At 39.2% G+C, this 16506-nt stretch overlaps 2 protein-coding genes across 2 annotated transcripts in view; both read right to left on the bottom strand.

Annotated features, from left to right (window-relative positions):
* Window positions 1-874: 874 nt before the first annotated feature.
* LOC306848837 (zinc finger protein 608-like) lies at window positions 875-11182 on the bottom strand (the record flags this gene model as incomplete). The annotated part of the gene is made up of 9 exons (XM_079383587.1): window positions 875-894; window positions 2404-2466; window positions 3216-3363; window positions 4062-4201; window positions 4307-4700; window positions 5051-7331; window positions 9004-9091; window positions 9613-9748; window positions 10532-11182. The coding sequence occupies 9 exons, from the start codon at window positions 11180-11182 to the stop codon at window positions 875-877; spliced, it is 3921 nt and encodes a 1306-aa protein (XP_079239713.1).
* Window positions 11183-13361: 2179 nt separating this feature from the next.
* The window catches only part of LOC306848109 (solute carrier family 12 member 2-like), a gene marked incomplete at both ends in the record, with an annotated part of 28671 nt that continues 25526 nt past the window's right edge, over window positions 13362-16506 (bottom strand). Inside the window, 6 exons of the mRNA XM_079382462.1 lie at window positions 13362-13497; window positions 13619-13686; window positions 14898-15033; window positions 15118-15204; window positions 15746-15857; window positions 15968-16090. Coding sequence (XP_079238588.1) covers window positions 13362-13497; window positions 13619-13686; window positions 14898-15033; window positions 15118-15204; window positions 15746-15857; window positions 15968-16090 — 662 coding nt within the window. The remainder of the gene's footprint in view (window positions 13498-13618; window positions 13687-14897; window positions 15034-15117; window positions 15205-15745; window positions 15858-15967; window positions 16091-16506) is intronic.

Below are 16506 nucleotides of genomic sequence, written 5' to 3'. Positions count from 1 at the left end.
GACTTACTGAAACATGTTTATTTTCATATTCTTACTTGACTTACTTTCACATTTAAATGGTTTTCGTCACAAAAACAACCATCAGCATGTAAAAACAACCTTTTATTTGGATTGCCAAACATGTTAAGGCAGAGACCGTATAAAAAGCAACTGCAGTTTGATGATATAGCAGACATCAAGAAAACCCTAATGACAGGACCAACCTACACCATTGACTTTCTGTCCAGAAAACCACTTGTAAACATATTTAGTTATGCATACTATTGAAGGAACAAAGGACTACGTCTGCCTTGTCGGTGAGGTGGGTAGACAACCATACATTGCACTGAATCAATACAAAGGTACATAAGCTAGTTATAGTCGCTGTTGAGCTTCGTTCAACTATGTACAACTATATACATCACGATAATACTGTATGGCACTGAGATGAACTGTCGATTAACATCCACTTTATACGATACAATAGATTAATGGCTGTTAATACCAGTATATTCATGTTAATAAGTCAATGCGGAGCGAGCCACCTTACAGTCACTTTTAGAATCTATTGCAACCCGTCCTTTACCACACAGAGGTGATGAAATAGCAAATACATTCAATAGCATGGTTACAAGACAATATAAGTGCATACAAACAGCTAGATGTAGCCATTTACAGGCAAAATCCAATGAGTAGAGGGTTTACGCAGACCTTGTTTGTAACTGGCACCTGAAGGAAATGTGTTTCAGGTCCGTGTCACCATGTCTAGTTCCACTGCAGTCCTCCATGAGTACATTCATTGGTTAGAAATGAAATTAGTCGCTGCCTCCAATGGAGGCGATGAGTAACACCATGGAATTGATGTCTGTGAGTCCTTGTGTGATTTGGGAACATCTCACATCTTCCCCTCATTTTCTGCAAATTAAACAGACAGTAAGTAAACACCCAGCTAACAAAGATATGTTCTAAGAGCGTTTCGCTGATGTTCCCAGTGAATGTTATCTCTGAATGGTCAAAATTCAGATTGGCATTTTGCAAACATTCTGTACATTCTTCGTTCTGAAACAAGTAGTAACATTTAAAAAAGTTAGATGTGCATCCAACTAAAACGCTCCATGAATGATGTATAAATATTTTTTTTGTGACAATGCTTTGAGAACATTATTAAAGACCACATAACTCAATCAATCAATTCAATTAAGTATTTGTTAGATGCCTTTATTCAAAGCGACTTGCGTTGCATTCAAGGTTGTTCATTCAAAATATTGCGGAAAAAGAGAACAATGCGGAGAAGATCTTGTTTATGGCAAAACTGAAACCAAGCCGTTCACACAGAATGCTTATTTATCGCATTTTCTAAAGGGACATCTATCACCGCTGCACTCGCATCTCGCACAAAAGAGCCGCATGTTTAGAAAGCCATGCAAAATTAATGTAAGATCAACTTTGAAAAAACATGTCTCAAGACTTTATGGAGGGTGTTTCTCCCCATTCCACTGCATCTCGTGTTTTAAATGAAAAAAGTACTCTTTGTGATTGGTTTTCGGTCCTTTGTATTAAACTATACGTACATACATCATGCTGTTTTGTTTCTAATTGTTTAAGCAACTTAATTATATATGTGGCCCTGGACGACAAAACCAGTCTTAAGTCGCTGGGGTATATTTGTAGCAATAACCAAAAATACACTGTATGGGTCAAAATTATACATTTCTCTTTTATGCCAAAAATCATTAGGATATTAAGTAAAGATCATGTTCTATGAAGATATTTTGTAAATTACCTACCGTAAATATATCAAAACTTAATTTTTGATTAGTAATATGCATGGCTAAGAACTTCATTTGAACAACTTTAAAGGAGATTTTCTCAATATTTAGATTTTTTTGCTCCCTCAGATTCCAGATTTTCTAATAGTTGTATCTCAGACAAATATTGTCCTATCCTAACAAACCATACATTAATTGAAAGCTTATTTATTCAAATTCATATGATGTATAAATCTCAATTTCAAACAATTGACCCTTATAACTGGTGTTGTGGTCCAGGGACACATATATGGTTTATAAACATTATTTTAAACATTATGCACTTTTTTCAAAGATAGTTGTGTTATTTGTTTGCTTTGAAGAAATGTGCATTAGTAATATTTTGCTTGATGCACCCTCTTGTAGCCTCAGGAGAGAAGCCAAAAGCTTTTTTCCCTCTAACTGAAATTATGCCTTTTAAATTCTAATATAATTAGAATATTGATCATATTTAAGTAGAAAACTTAACAGTGTAAAAGTAGCCCAAATCTGCTGAAAAACCGACTTGGCACTGATGCATTCTCTGGGAATCGAACCCATGACCTAGTGTCATGATCTACTGTTTGAGCTACAGGAATTAATTTTTTTGCAGAAGTAATTGCATTTGTTTTCTCACCGCTGGAGCAGGTCTGTGTCGTCGTCACTTGCTGGTTTGCAACCATTGCCGCAGAGCTCAAACCTTAAGGATCGTAGATCACAGAACATTACAATCAACTCTTACCATGTGCATTCTTCACTGTAAACATGCTTAAAGGGCTCATATCATTTTTATCAAGCAATTTTGTTCCCTTGAGTTGCACCCAAAACCATTCAAACCGTTTAGTTTTTCATGAGCATTCCCACTCTCTCTTGCACTTAAATGGGTCATTTTTCCTGCTGTGTCTTTAAAGCCAAGTGCACGCTACAGGACTGAAGTGTTTTCTGAAATTATAATATATTTTCACACAAACAGCAAAGGGAGAGTTGATTCTAGACAATATGGAGAGAGGGTTTGTGGTTCATGAGTCAAAAAGCTTGAATCGTGCAGTGTGCATTTGGCATTAGACTGATATGTACACGTCTTCTTAGTATGTAACATGGCAAAAGCACTTGCCGCTCATGTACCATTCATCTGTCAGAAAGTTACAGAAGTTCAGTGTCAGTTTTGCAGATTAGTTTAGATGGATGCTCTTCATGGACCGGAAAGGAACCATTGAGGTCTGAATGTTAGAGTATGTTTTTTATCACTGGGTAGAGAGAGAGGGAAGTGGGATCAGCAAAGGACCACAAGACGGGATTGCGCTGTATGTCGGCGCACTAATGTTTTAATAGCACCAACAAACTCTTGTTTTACAAGATCAGTTTGACTCCTCATGATATGAGCCCTTTAATATAGGCTATAGTGAGCTCAGTAGTGTAGTATAGTTCAGTTGTTTTTGACCTTTTCACCTTGAAAGGGGTCATACTGGCCAGACACCAGCGTGTAGCTCATGCCCTGGTGAGTGAGATGATGCGCCTGAAGGTGGCGGCCGAAGGGAACCGATTCTCTCTCCCGTTCAGTTTCACGTTCCTGCTCTGGAGATCCTCTTTCTCCAGGCTGAAGGAGTAAAACATAATGTGTAAACAACTTTGAAATACTTTGAAGACAATAGGTGTCTCTGATTGTCATATATTTTATTTGGTTAGACTGCCAAAGCCCTTGAACCCTACGTAAATAATTTAAAGCGGGGCTGTCCAAACTCGGTCCTGGAGGGCCGGTGTCCTGCAGAGTTTAGCTCCAACCCTAATTAAACACACCAGAAGCAGCTAATAAAGCTCTTACTAGGCGTACTAGAAACTTCCATGCAGGTGTGCTGAGGCAAGTTGGAGCTAAACTCTGGAGGATACCGGCCCTCCAGGACCGAGTTTGGACAGCCCTGATTTAAAGGAATACTCTGTGCTTTCAACTTGTCTTTGGACAACAGGACACATATGTAAAATGTAAAGGACCTACATGAAACCATCAGACTGATCAACTGTCTAATTCATTTATTTAAGTACTTCAAGAGCATCACTATAAACATGTTTTGTGAGTCCATTGTGTACACAATTCCCAACAATGTGCCAGCATTAATTTTTTGTAAGTTTATTGCTGTGCTGGATGTTCCTGAAGGAACTATATTTAGATTGTGGATATTTAGCAGATGCTGCTATCCAGAACAATTTTAGCTTCACAGTTTGTTTACACCACATTTAGGTCCATATTGTAAGCCTTACTAAAAATGGGTTACTTGTTTTTTGAAGTGAGATACATACAACAGGAGATTTGCCATGGTACGGCAGGAGAGGATGCGACAGCAGCTCTAATGCTGTCGAATCCGTCACTGGTTTGCTGCTTTGAGCCCCTTCTGAATCCTCTCTCCCTGCCGTTTTTCCATACAGAGGGTAATGGAAACCTAGAATGGAAAACACACAACTTACTCTTTACAAATAGTTTGTAGTACAAGCTCCACTACATGAAAGTTTTGTGGTCATATTTATGATGTACAGAAGACGATTACCTGGGTAATTATGCACCAAAGCTGGAGACATCACTCTGTAAGCATTGCTGCTCGTCTCACACAGATGTAAATAGGGATAGGAGTGCTGAAACTGGATGAAGGATTGCTGGGGTGACGACGCAGCCCCTCTTGCATTCTGCGAGTCTTCAGACGTCTCACTCACTATCTCGTCAGCTTCGGGTCTGGTACTTTCCTCGATGACCCCGGCAGCCGTCTCACACTTGATGTTCTGGAGTTCGGCCTCCAGCCTGGACTCGGGCTCTAGAGGCATGTGCCAATCTTTCCCCTTGTCTGGACTCAGACTCATTTCCTCAGAGATCTTGTTGACCTCTTGATTTTGCTGCTTCGCATATTTGGACTGATAAGAGTGGCTCCAGGACTGAGATTCTGAAGCCTAAACCCAGAGGAACATCTACTGTCAAACAGTTTCTGCTCTGACAACCAATGAAATTACACACCTTACAGGGAAGCCCTTTGTTATGAAACAGTAGCCCTGTGAAACTAGTGTTTAATGAGTTCTTTGTCATTGAAAATTTCAAAAGGATGGCAACGTCTTAGAAATAAATATGCTCTCAATCATCAAAGAATCCTGGCAGTTCGATCATTTGATGATTAAAGATCATATTTCCAAAACAACATGCTTTCGATTGATATTCCAGCAAAACCAAGGACATTTCTAGAAGTCTGTTATTGTCTTTAAAAGAACATTTCCTCAGTAAATGATAAGTAACATCAGTAACTTACATTTAGAAATGTTACATTTGTGTCCACATTTGATTTTGAGTTTGAGCTCTCCAAACTGAGGTCTTCAGATTCCTTGAGGACCCCTTGTTCTTTTGACATGGAGATATGGGACGTTTTCCCCTGTTGCTGCTGCTGCTGAAACGACAGCTGCTTGTCCAAATCCACATAGATGAAGCCAGGTTTTGCACAGTTAATCTTAACAGAGTTCGCCCCTTTATGAATCGACTGAGGAGAGCTTATAAATTGTTTTTGCTCATCCTTTGTTCGTTCCTTTGGCTCAGATCCTCGTCTAACTTGACCTCTACTCTTGCTATACTGCATTTCTTCACAACATGCCTCACTGAGCGATCTGTGGGTGCTGGGCATCATTAGAACCTTCTGGTCCATGGAAACACCCCGGCTGTACTGTCCATAGTACAAAGACTGAGCCAGCGCTGTGTGCGTTTCAGCGTACTGAAGCTGTGATTGAGAACTTGAGTGGCTAGAGGATTCTGAGCTTTTTATATCCTCATTTAAATCTCTCAAATCATCCTTCGTCCGACCGTAAGGTGAGGCCACCTTATGGAATGAAGTGGAATTGGCTTGCCCAGAATGTATGTAACCTGGGATGCAATGGGATTCATAACCATGGCCATGAGATGTGGACTGGACCTCTTTTCCTGGGGTCACCGTGGGAGCGGTACTCATTGAGGGAATTTTGGGATTGATGCTGCTGTTTGAGTTTGAATCTTGTGTCGAGTTCCTTCTGGACCTTGAGTTTGACCCACCGTCCTCAGCTGCATCAGATATGTCAGAGTATGCAGGACTGTTTGTTTTAGCACTCGCTCCATCTCCGTTTGTAAGAGGGGCGCAGTCTGTTCTTGCAGAGCTCCCAATGGAAGGACTCGGTGCATTGTCTGAGAAGGTGTACACCTTGTCGGCCTCGGCTCTGATACTCGCCATGCGGCTTTCTTGCGTTTCACTTTGACAGTTTACAACATCTTGCTTGCTTAAGTGCTCTTTCAAGAGGCTCACAGGAAAGTCTTTCCCGATACTCTTTGTATCATCCGGTTTTGTGTAAATCGGGTCACTTTTGGGACTCCGGGGATCTTTACAATTCCTGTCCTTTAATCGATGCTTTTCCTTTCTCTTACTGTCTTTGCTCAGGACTGCGGTGGTGTTGGCCATGTTAACTTGTGCAATAACTTCCAGCTTTGGCTTGATGGGTTTCAGTGAGAGGTTCTTGGTTTTTGTGAGGGCAACAGTCGGAGAGGCCTGATGAGAAGAAACTTCTGTGATTTTAGTGGAAAATGCAGCAGGTGGAATAGCAGTCAGCTTCGGAGGAGCAGGCGCAGCGTTGATGAGTCTGTTGGTTCGAGACTTGGCTAAGCATCTCTCAGTGAACCCTTCTTTCTTAACTTTGCTACATATGTCCCTCTTATCAATAGCACCCTCCGCTTCTAGCTTAGGCATCTCAACAGATGTGTTACGATCCGTCATGAGGCAGTTCTCAAGGACAACGGACATGTTGGAAATGAGTGGGAGGTTGCTCAGATCGTCAATTGATCCGTCTTTACTTGCCACATTCGGGCGTAGTTTTGCATTGGCTATGGGACTGCTATCATTGTTGAGCAATGCTTTCCTGCTCTTTGGAGAACTGACTGCATTGAGTTTATACATGCTTCTGGGCTTCTTGGAGATGATGTTCTCAGAAGAATCAAATGGTACCGACCTGAGTGCTTCATCAAAATCTGAAAGTCTGTCCTCGCTCTCCACCTCAAACTCTTGCTTTCTGTCACTGTTCAGGTGAGCGTGTGACTGGTGGTAACGGAGCCCGTTGATATGTTTGTACTTCTTGTTGCAGTTCGGATGCGGACAGTCTATTAGCATTGGTGACGCGCAAACTTGATCAAGAAACACAGGGTCGGATTTACCCTGAGGGGTGGAAGGAGCGCTCCTGGATTTGGCTCGTATCCTTTTCCCATTCCCATTCCTAATGTCATCCGAGACCAAGCTTAAATCTAGATCGGCTGGGGGTTTGCCTTTTCGTTTTCCACACATAAGGGGATTGGATTTGATGTCCTCCACGGCATAGTATCCAGGTGTCCTACAGCCACTGAGGTTCAGACTCCCTCGTCTTCCTTTGTTGCCAATTCCCACACCGCGCCTCTTGTGAGATAGCCCTCGTATCTTGGAAAGACTCGGGTCTGCAGCTGGTTGATCTGGTCCGGCCAGCCGCATCCGTTTACCACGTCCACGTGCATAAGGCATGTCAGAGTCACTCATTGGTGATTCACAAAACCTAGTTAAGAACAACAAGGAGTCATGAGTGGATGTAAATAAATCAACTTTCTTTAAATGAAAGGATCTAAATTTAAAACAGGTTTGAATCTGGATCTAAAATTCTTATTGAATCTTAATTTAAATGTAAATATACTAGGGATGGTATATTTACCGATCGGGGGTGCGTTTCCCAAAATTAACTATGGTCGCAAGTTCTGTCACTATCAATAGAGTTCAATGGAACTAACGACCATAGTTAGCTAACGGTGTTTTTGGGAAACATCATCAAAAGTTAATGATACGATGCATCCATTTAAAAAAAGTGTGCATCGGATACAAGTTAGCATTTGTATTGCGATGCATCGTTTCTCTTTGCATCAGTAAAAGCTGATTTATTTATATAATTATATAAATAATTATATATTTATATATGCGCTATAGTTTTATTATTTAGAAAGTGACCAATAAATAATAATTTAATACATGAGCAGAGTAAGAACATAAGGCGACCGCCTTATGTTCTTACTCTGCTCATGTATTAAATTATGTGAGTTGTATTAAATTATGTGAGCACACCGGACAAGAAGCGCAGCGCCGCATTTAGAACAACTCACAGGTATCGCGCTCAGTTCAAGACAGCAGTCCAAAACAGTTCAAATAAAAGGTCACTTCATGAATTAACAAAGTTGCATCGATGAGTTTGAAGTACGGTGTTTTACAAAACAGAGCAAACGGAAAGAGAAAGCGCTATGGCTATTATTAGCTCCCTATATAAAGCATGTGGACAAAAAAAAAAAGATCTTCCAGCCTAGAAAAAATTCATTATGAACATTAACACCGCAGACAGTCTTTATATTTAACTTAATGTTGTCCAACTTAATGTACAAATTAAACTGTTAGCTAAAATATCCACAAAATAAAAAAACAACACTGAATAAGAGCATGTGGTTTATCTGTCATCAATCAGATGCATGTGAAAGTTGTGTTCATTACTAAAGCAACAGCAGAGCATTCTTCCATAATCATCCTGGGTCCAATTCGATTAATATTAAAATAAAGTGATTAAGACACCCAGTGCTCTGATGCTGCTGTAATGTTGCTGGTTTACAAAATCAAAAATATGTAATTATTGTCTGCTAAATATACTAACATTAAAAAAAACTGTTTATGAATTATTAATAGGGGGAGGCTTGGGTTTATGTCCCCACCAATGTCAAAAGCAAACCTAGGCCCTTGATATGTAAATTGATTTCTCCTCTCTAAACTGCTTCTCAAGCGCGTTCTCTCATCACCACTGCTGTTACATGAATATGACGTATCACAACTCTACGGAGACCGCGCCGTGAGTCACATAGATTAGCAGAGGTAGAGCTGCATCTTCTACCTAATAATTACAATCAACCAAATAAAAGCGAAATATCTGCACCACATTGAATTGCATAGAATTTTCTCCATTGCATTGTGTTGCATTGAATCGCATTGTGTTGAATCAAATCAACATCGGATCGCACTGCATCGTAATAGAAAATCCTATCGCATCGCATCAGTAGCTACTTTATACGTAGCTTTAATGTATCGTATCGTTGGCTATGCATCGAGATTCGTATCACACCGGCCTGAGTTGGGGAGATGCACATCCCTAATATATACACCACAATTCGAGCATTCAAGTAGAAAGGAAGGTGTTTTACCGCGGTGGAGCCCAGTCATGCTTGGTACAGTCCAAGAGAGTGCCCACATAGGTCCTTTTCCTCCATGTGACATTCACAACTAGAACCCCTGAAATCAAAGAGAAAGAGTTAAGTCAAGTCACCATTATTTATATAGCGCTTTTTACAATGCATATTGTGAAAGAAAGCAGTAAAAAGTCCCTCTGAAATATTAAAGTAAAAAGCACCCAAAATACTCCAAAAGATTAAACCATTTACTACAATCACCATATAAAAGCATTTAGGTTTAGCCACATCTTGATGTTTTTACTGTATCTTCGAATGGATTAATTCTGTGCTTGATCTCAGTGATGGAAGTTAAGATGGTGGTCTGCAATTTTAATTTGCTTAATCAATATGCAACCAGTGTCTCCTCTTCCTTCAAATGCTTCAGTCTCATAGCTGCTTTGAAAACGCAGTCCTGTGGAGCTGATGACAAAACTCGCCCTTCACTCAGCACATATCCAGTGAAACCAATATGAAAACAGTCATTCATAATGTGATGAAGAAGAACTAGATGCAAGATATACTGAAAGCACATGCATATTGTTTTATATGAGTGGAAACTTGCACAGAATAACAAGCGCTCACCTTCCTCCGTCTCATGCCACACAATACCCTCTAGATTGACGCTCGTTCCTGGTTGACATGGCTCCATGTAGCTGGACTCGAAGGCTTTCTCGGCTTCCTGTGTGTTAGTTCCAACTGACCGCGTCTTAACACTCAACTGGAGAGAGACAGAGAGCACAGTGCCAGCTGAAGTATAATACAGTTGCATGCCAGTTTCTTGTTGATCAATTGCATCATTTGACTTTTGTATTTTTAAATTCTGCAATCAAGTGATCACGCAATCCTCCTGATTCAAGGAAAACACTCAAAAGCTCCTACAGCTATGACAGCATGATAGAATAGCCTCGTGAATGATGTCTATCAGAGCGATGTCACTGGAATCAAGGCAAAATCAAAAAGACATCTAGATAAGCATATACAGAGACAATAGAGCAGAACGGCCAAGACTGGAGGGGGTGGAGCTTGTCTCTATATTTAATACTGTAAATAACACACGAAAAGCATCTAGGCTTCAAACAAGCCAGTATGTCTTTGTCCAAAACAAACACAGGGAATTATGATGATTAGGTTTCCAATAGCAACAGACATGAAGAATTTCACACGGGCTGCGTTAACAAAGGAAATGGCTGACAAACAAAAGAAAACCTCTTTATATTGATATCGCAATATATAAATCCATCATTGCAAGGAAGGTGTTCGGTGCTCGCTTTTGACGAATCTCGGCGGCTGCATCGCGCATATTGCACAAAGAAGCAAACCGACACGAAAACCGATGCGCCTTTGCTTATTTAGTGCATGTGGAGTGATGCTCAAGTAGCTACACAAGCACTGAATCCGCCATCAGCTCAACCTACAGCCTCACGCTCGATTCTTCTTCATAACGCATCGTGATAACAGTTGATCGCAGACGCCACACATGGAAGGACAGATGCGAGCTTACCGTTCTTAGGCTGTGCTCCTCGGTGTTTGTGTGCTCAACAATAGCCGCGTCCATTCCGCCCCTGCCGATGAGATTCTCCGTTCCGTTCTCCGACAGCGGGCCGAATTCATCGCTTGGCTTCTCCTTCCGCGTCTTAGCCGAGTCTTTCTCTCTTTTCACTCCTTTGCTCTGGTTTTTGCCCTTTTTGCCGTCTTTGGTTCTGCCGAGCGGCGCCGGTTCGTCGCTGTCCACCGGCGCTGGTGCTGAATTCATCTCTCCGCCGCGTCCTTGAGCCTCGCGCCGCTTACCGACGCATGCTTTGGGAATGCCGCTCGCAATCTCCAGCGACGCCGGGAATCTTTCCGTGTCTGTGGCGGAATTCCTTCGTTTCAGCTTGAATTTCTTGGGCTCTTTGCAGAGGAACGGCTGCGTCAGGCCGTCGAACGCGGCGCCTCCTGCGTTTGCGCAATTATATTCCAGCGCTTCGCGACCTTCCGCCGCGCTTTTAACGCTCAAAACGCGATTCATCTCCAATCTCTGTCGATCCTTCTCCAAATCCGCGTCCAGGTCGATGATCAGATTCCCGACGCCGATCTCCCAGTCATCCCCGCTGTCATCCGGATCCGCTCCTTGCGTCTTGGTTCTCTGCTGAAGGGAGGAACTGACTGACATTCTCCACACAGGATTTCTGACAGAAAACGGTGATGAATCCTAAATCAAGTGGATGGGAGGGTATTAATCACACACGAAAGCTAATCGAAACCGTGATGCTGGTGAAACACATTAAAACATCTTGGATCAACATGTGTAGCCTAACTAATGTTTTGAGTGAAGGATTGCGATTGTGTTGCAAATTAATCCATCAATAAGTTACAGCAACATCGTTTCTGCGGTTCTTAAAACGTCTTGATTCTTTCTTCCACAAATTAAGGCCTTATAAAGTATTAAATCAGTGCAGTAGAGTCATTGAATGTTGCAAAGCATGAATATCTTCCTCAGCATTTTTGTTTTCTGATATCTAATCATCAAAACATTAAATCAAGATGAACTTAATGTAAAATAAAAGTGAGTTTAAGCTTAAAACAAGTACAGATATCTATCAATGTAGGCTAGTATGAAAACTCTTCTCTTTGAATTCTTTGTTTTCTCTATGCACAAATCTGTGCATAAATCTTCTGTTCCAGATTCATACACATTATTATTATTATTATTATTGTTTAGTCTTAAATGTCTCATGCTAGATATGTATGCATGTACCAAAAAAAAACCCAAAAAACACAACAAATTCCTTGTGCGTCTGCACACACTTGGCGAATAAAGCTAATTCGGATTCTGATTCTGAATTAAGTTGATTTTGGCAGATATTTCTTGTTTTATTTTGATTAAAACAAGATTTATTATCTTAAGTCATATTGCATTTCAAATAAACATACTTTGAATTAAGATTCTTCAGACGTGCATTGGAAAACTCCCTAGACATTGTAAGAAAATAGTCTTTCTGTCCCTCAGAACTGAACTTTATATCTCAGTTCTGAGAAAACAAGTCAGAATTGCAAGAAGTAAACTCGCAATTGCGAGAAAAAAGTCTGAATTATGAGATATAAACCTGCAGTTACTGTATTTTATTTTTTGTTAAGTGCAAAATGGGCTTTCCATAGATTTATGAGTCTTTTTGATTTCTCATAAAACAAGACTTCTTATCTTAAGTCATTTTGCATTTCAAGTAAATGCATTTTAAATTAAGATTCTTCAGATATTTGCACTGGAAAACTCCCTAGACGTACATTATAAGAGAATATTTTGACATATTGTGTTCCCTTCCATTTATTCCTTACTTGGTCTTAAAAAGGTCTTGAAGTCTTAAATTTGGCTTCATCAAACCTGCACAAACCCTTTAAACTGACACAATTGTTTCTGTAATTTCTGCTCAATTCAGAGTTTAAATCTAAAGTCAAACAAGTGTAATGAACTAAAAGGGCGTATGGTGTATGTGTGTATTAGTTAGCAGACGCATTTTCCATTACCCTGACTAAACATTTCTCACAGTTTAGCTGCAATTTTACAGTTTTTGTTTTAATATATATGTATATTATATATGATACAATAATGCATGGAAAACACAAATTATATAGTTAAAATCAAAGCCATTTATTTAATGCATTGCATCTTTCAATGTCTCTCTCATCTAGAACAGTGTTGCATTGGCACTAAGACGTGTGCAAACCCACTTTCTCCAGAATGATCAGCATTAGGTTCCTAGTAAATCTAACAGCGTCTAAGAACAGCAGCTGGAACAGACGGCGTTTGAAGATATGATGAAGATAAGCTCAAATACAGCCTTTGTTCAGAGTGAGTTTGACTGTAGGAGGCAAGAATTTCATTTCAGGCTTGGCAATGAAAAATGGCATCAACGTTCTGGATTAAAAAAAAAATACTTTAATCCTCAGAGTGTTAGTGCAAAAATGGGCATTAAAGGGTTAGTTCACCTAAAAATGTTAATGTTGTTATCATTTACTCACCCTCATATCGTTCCAAACCTGTATGAATATTTTCTGTTCAACACAAAAGAAGATATTTTGAAGATTTGGAACAACTTGAGGTTGAGGATGACAGAATTCTCATTTTTGGGTGAACTGTCCCTTTAAATTTATTTCAAGCATCATTTTATCTGCTCTTTTTTGAGGTAAGTGTCGTTACATTAAACATATATAAACAAATAAACGATCATTTCTGTAGCATTGGTTATTTCAGCTCAATATAGTAAAAATACTGTCAGTCGATTTGACGACGAGGCACAAATCTGGTCAATAAACAAATGTACTGATTGTAACACAGTCACTTCACATTCTCTCTATGAGTAGAAGGTCAGAACACTCTGATGGTTTCCTCGGACAAGAAGTATTGGTGGCAGATCTTTAGATAGCGTGTCCAGCCAGGTCATGTAAAGAGCACTGGACACCGTTCCTTTCCTGGCGAGCGGCATGGTTCTGTCAAGCCCAAATGAATCAGATACTCAGATGAATCAAATCAAGGCACCTGTGTGCTTCATAAGGGCCATATACTTTCAAATGAAGTGTTTTATGTGTTAAATGTGTGGTCAGTACTTACATGACAATGAGGTTGGCTGTGCTCGAGTGTTCCTTCAGAAGCTCGTTCAATCTGATCTGGCGATTCGACTAAATGACAGAAGAGTAAGAACTGATGTCACTTACATGTTGATGCTATTTCAGACATTACTTGGAGTCGTTCACACAGAACAAAGCAAATCATGTGACACACGGGCCAATGGAAAGGATAAAAACACAAGGTCTAGGGACGTGTTTTTTAAAAAGCTGAACTTCTTTTAGCTTGACCACCATGTTTTTAGATGCTGTTTCACTCTAAAAGATCTGAGATGAGAATGTGCGCTGCAAAAAATTATTCTCTTACTTAGTGTTTCTGTCTTGTTTTCTAGTATAAATATCTAAACATTCTTGAATCAAGATGCATTTACTGTACAAGTAAAATTATTTAAGATATTATGTCTTGTTTTCTGTCAAAAAATAATCAAAATTTTGTTAGTTTTTGCTTAAAACAATCAAAACTATCTGCCAATGGGGTAAGAAAAATACTCTTGTTTAACCTTTGAATTAAGATTATTTTTCTTACCCCATTGACAGATATTTCTGCTTGTTTTAAGCAAAAACTATTTTTTTTTTTATTATTTTAGTTTTTATAAACAAGACTTAATATCTTAAATAATTTTACTTGTCCAGTAAATGCATCTTGATTCAACAATGTTTAGATATTTATACTAGAAAACAAGACACAAATACTAAGTAAGAAAATATTTTTTTTGCAGTGTAACGGTCAAACATGTCCATCTATTGAGTGTTTATATAGAAAAACAATGGAAAAGTAGTGCAGTGAAATAGAAAGAGTTCTTTACATCTGTTTGTAAAACATGGGTATTCTCTAGATTTCTACACAAATATACTGCCAGTTCAAACATGTTTGTTAATAGGGATGGGAACTGTAAGGATTTCACTTGTGAGGATGCAAATGACTTTTGAGAACCACTTCAAACTGATTTGTATGGAAGCTTGTTTCTGCCACTGTGAGTATTTTACTGGGATGTTTTGTGATGGCAGAATGGGGACATTTAAGATCAGATCATCATGAAAATCAATTGGTTCCAGTATATTTTCTTTAAACAGTGTAACTTGTTCTAAATAAGATCTGTGCAATGAAATAAGGCTGGTGAAAGAGCCGTGTCTAAAGTCGTCTTTTTGATTAGTTCTCACTGTTCAGATGACACATTAGAGACGTAATGGGACTGAGACGTGTGAAGCTCCATATCAAAGTAATACGAGAGCATCACATCTCCTGAAGAGTAACAGATAGAAACCTTGGCCCTGTAGAGCTCCAACTCATTATCTGTGATCCTCCAGGGTTCTTCAGCCTTCAGTTTCTCAGCGGCTTCTTGCTCCATGTCGTCCTCCTTCAGTCTGTACGGCTCGATCATCTCCTCAAACATCTTCTTGCTGAGCACAACATCAAACAACAGCTGTTTCTCGTGGATACCGGAGCAAAACATCCTCATTATTAGCCAATGGATCTAAACTTACTTGTGCTTCTTTGGCTTAATGTTGATGTCTCCAATAACAGTGATGTCAGAGTAGTCAATCCTGAATTTACTGAGTAACGCCGCCATTCTGCGCAAGACCAAAAGCTTTCACTAAATGAATACTAGCAGATTATCTCCATTATTTAAACTATTTTATAAGTTAAACTAGCAATTAGTACTCTCAAATGATTAATCGCGATTAATCACATACAAAATAAAAATATGTGTGTGTGTATGTTTATTATGTATATATAAATACACACAGATGCATGCATATATTTAAGAAAAAATATATTGGTATATTAAATATATTTATATATAATATAAATATATACATAAGTATTTTCAAAATATATAGTGTATGTTTGTGTATTTATATATACATAAATATACACAGCACACACACATAATATATAAACAAAAACTTTTATTTCAGATGCAATTAATCGCGATTAATCATTTGACAACGCTACTCAGGTCTAAAGGCTTCTGTTTAAATGACTGAAATTAATTTTGTAAAGGAATATAAACTGTGCCTACAAATTAATTTCTTTACAAAACTACGCAAAAGGAATGAAATACACTTGATATGCGTATAACTGCATGTTCTTAACACAGGTTATACTCACGCTCTGCGGTCGTGGTCAATCCTGTTTATCTTTCCTCCAATAAACACACGGATCTTGCAGTCGCGCCATTTCTTTTTGTTGGTTAGCAAATACGGTATCAAAAGTGTCAAGCCTACAACGAGTAATCAATCACAGTGTCGTTTCTTAAAGCTACAAACTCTCAGTGAGTATAATAAAGGCAAACATTCAAGCACAAACTACACTGAAACAGAAACTCTTTACCTCCGTCGTCAAACAGCCACCAAACATCGATGGTTCCTTTGCTCTGTTGCTTCTGGAACTGCTGACTGGCAGACAGAAGTTTCTCATCCGCAGGACTGAGCTGCATCGGAGGCTTCTTGGTGTCTGAAATCACACATGCATTGTTAAAGAAGAGAAATTAGCATCAGATTAACACGAATCTGAGATGCTCAAAGCCATTTCATGGAAAATTTATATTCGTCATGAATATAAGAACAAGATCAGAACTAATTCCCTGGAGGAAGTGTTATTATGGATTATGGACTTATTTGAGTTAAAAGCATCTTAATGCTGGATTAGTTTCATCTTTTGTCTTCTCCAGATGTTAACTGATGGACTGGAGTGGTGTGGATTATTGTGATGTTTTTATCAGCTGTTTGGACTCTCATTCTGACGGCACCCATTCACTGCAGAGCATCCATTGCTGACACACTGATGCAGAGACACATTTATATAAACCTGAAGAAGAAACAAACTCATCCTGATCTCGGATGATCCTGAGGTTGAGAAAATTTTCAGCA

The sequence above is a fragment of the Barbus barbus genome, assembly GCF_936440315.1.
Source record: "Barbus barbus genome assembly, chromosome: 28".
NCBI lineage: Eukaryota > Metazoa > Chordata > Actinopteri > Cypriniformes > Cyprinidae > Barbus > Barbus barbus.
Note: the sequence above shows the minus strand (reverse complement) of the source record. Positions and strands in the feature narration are given on the sequence as shown.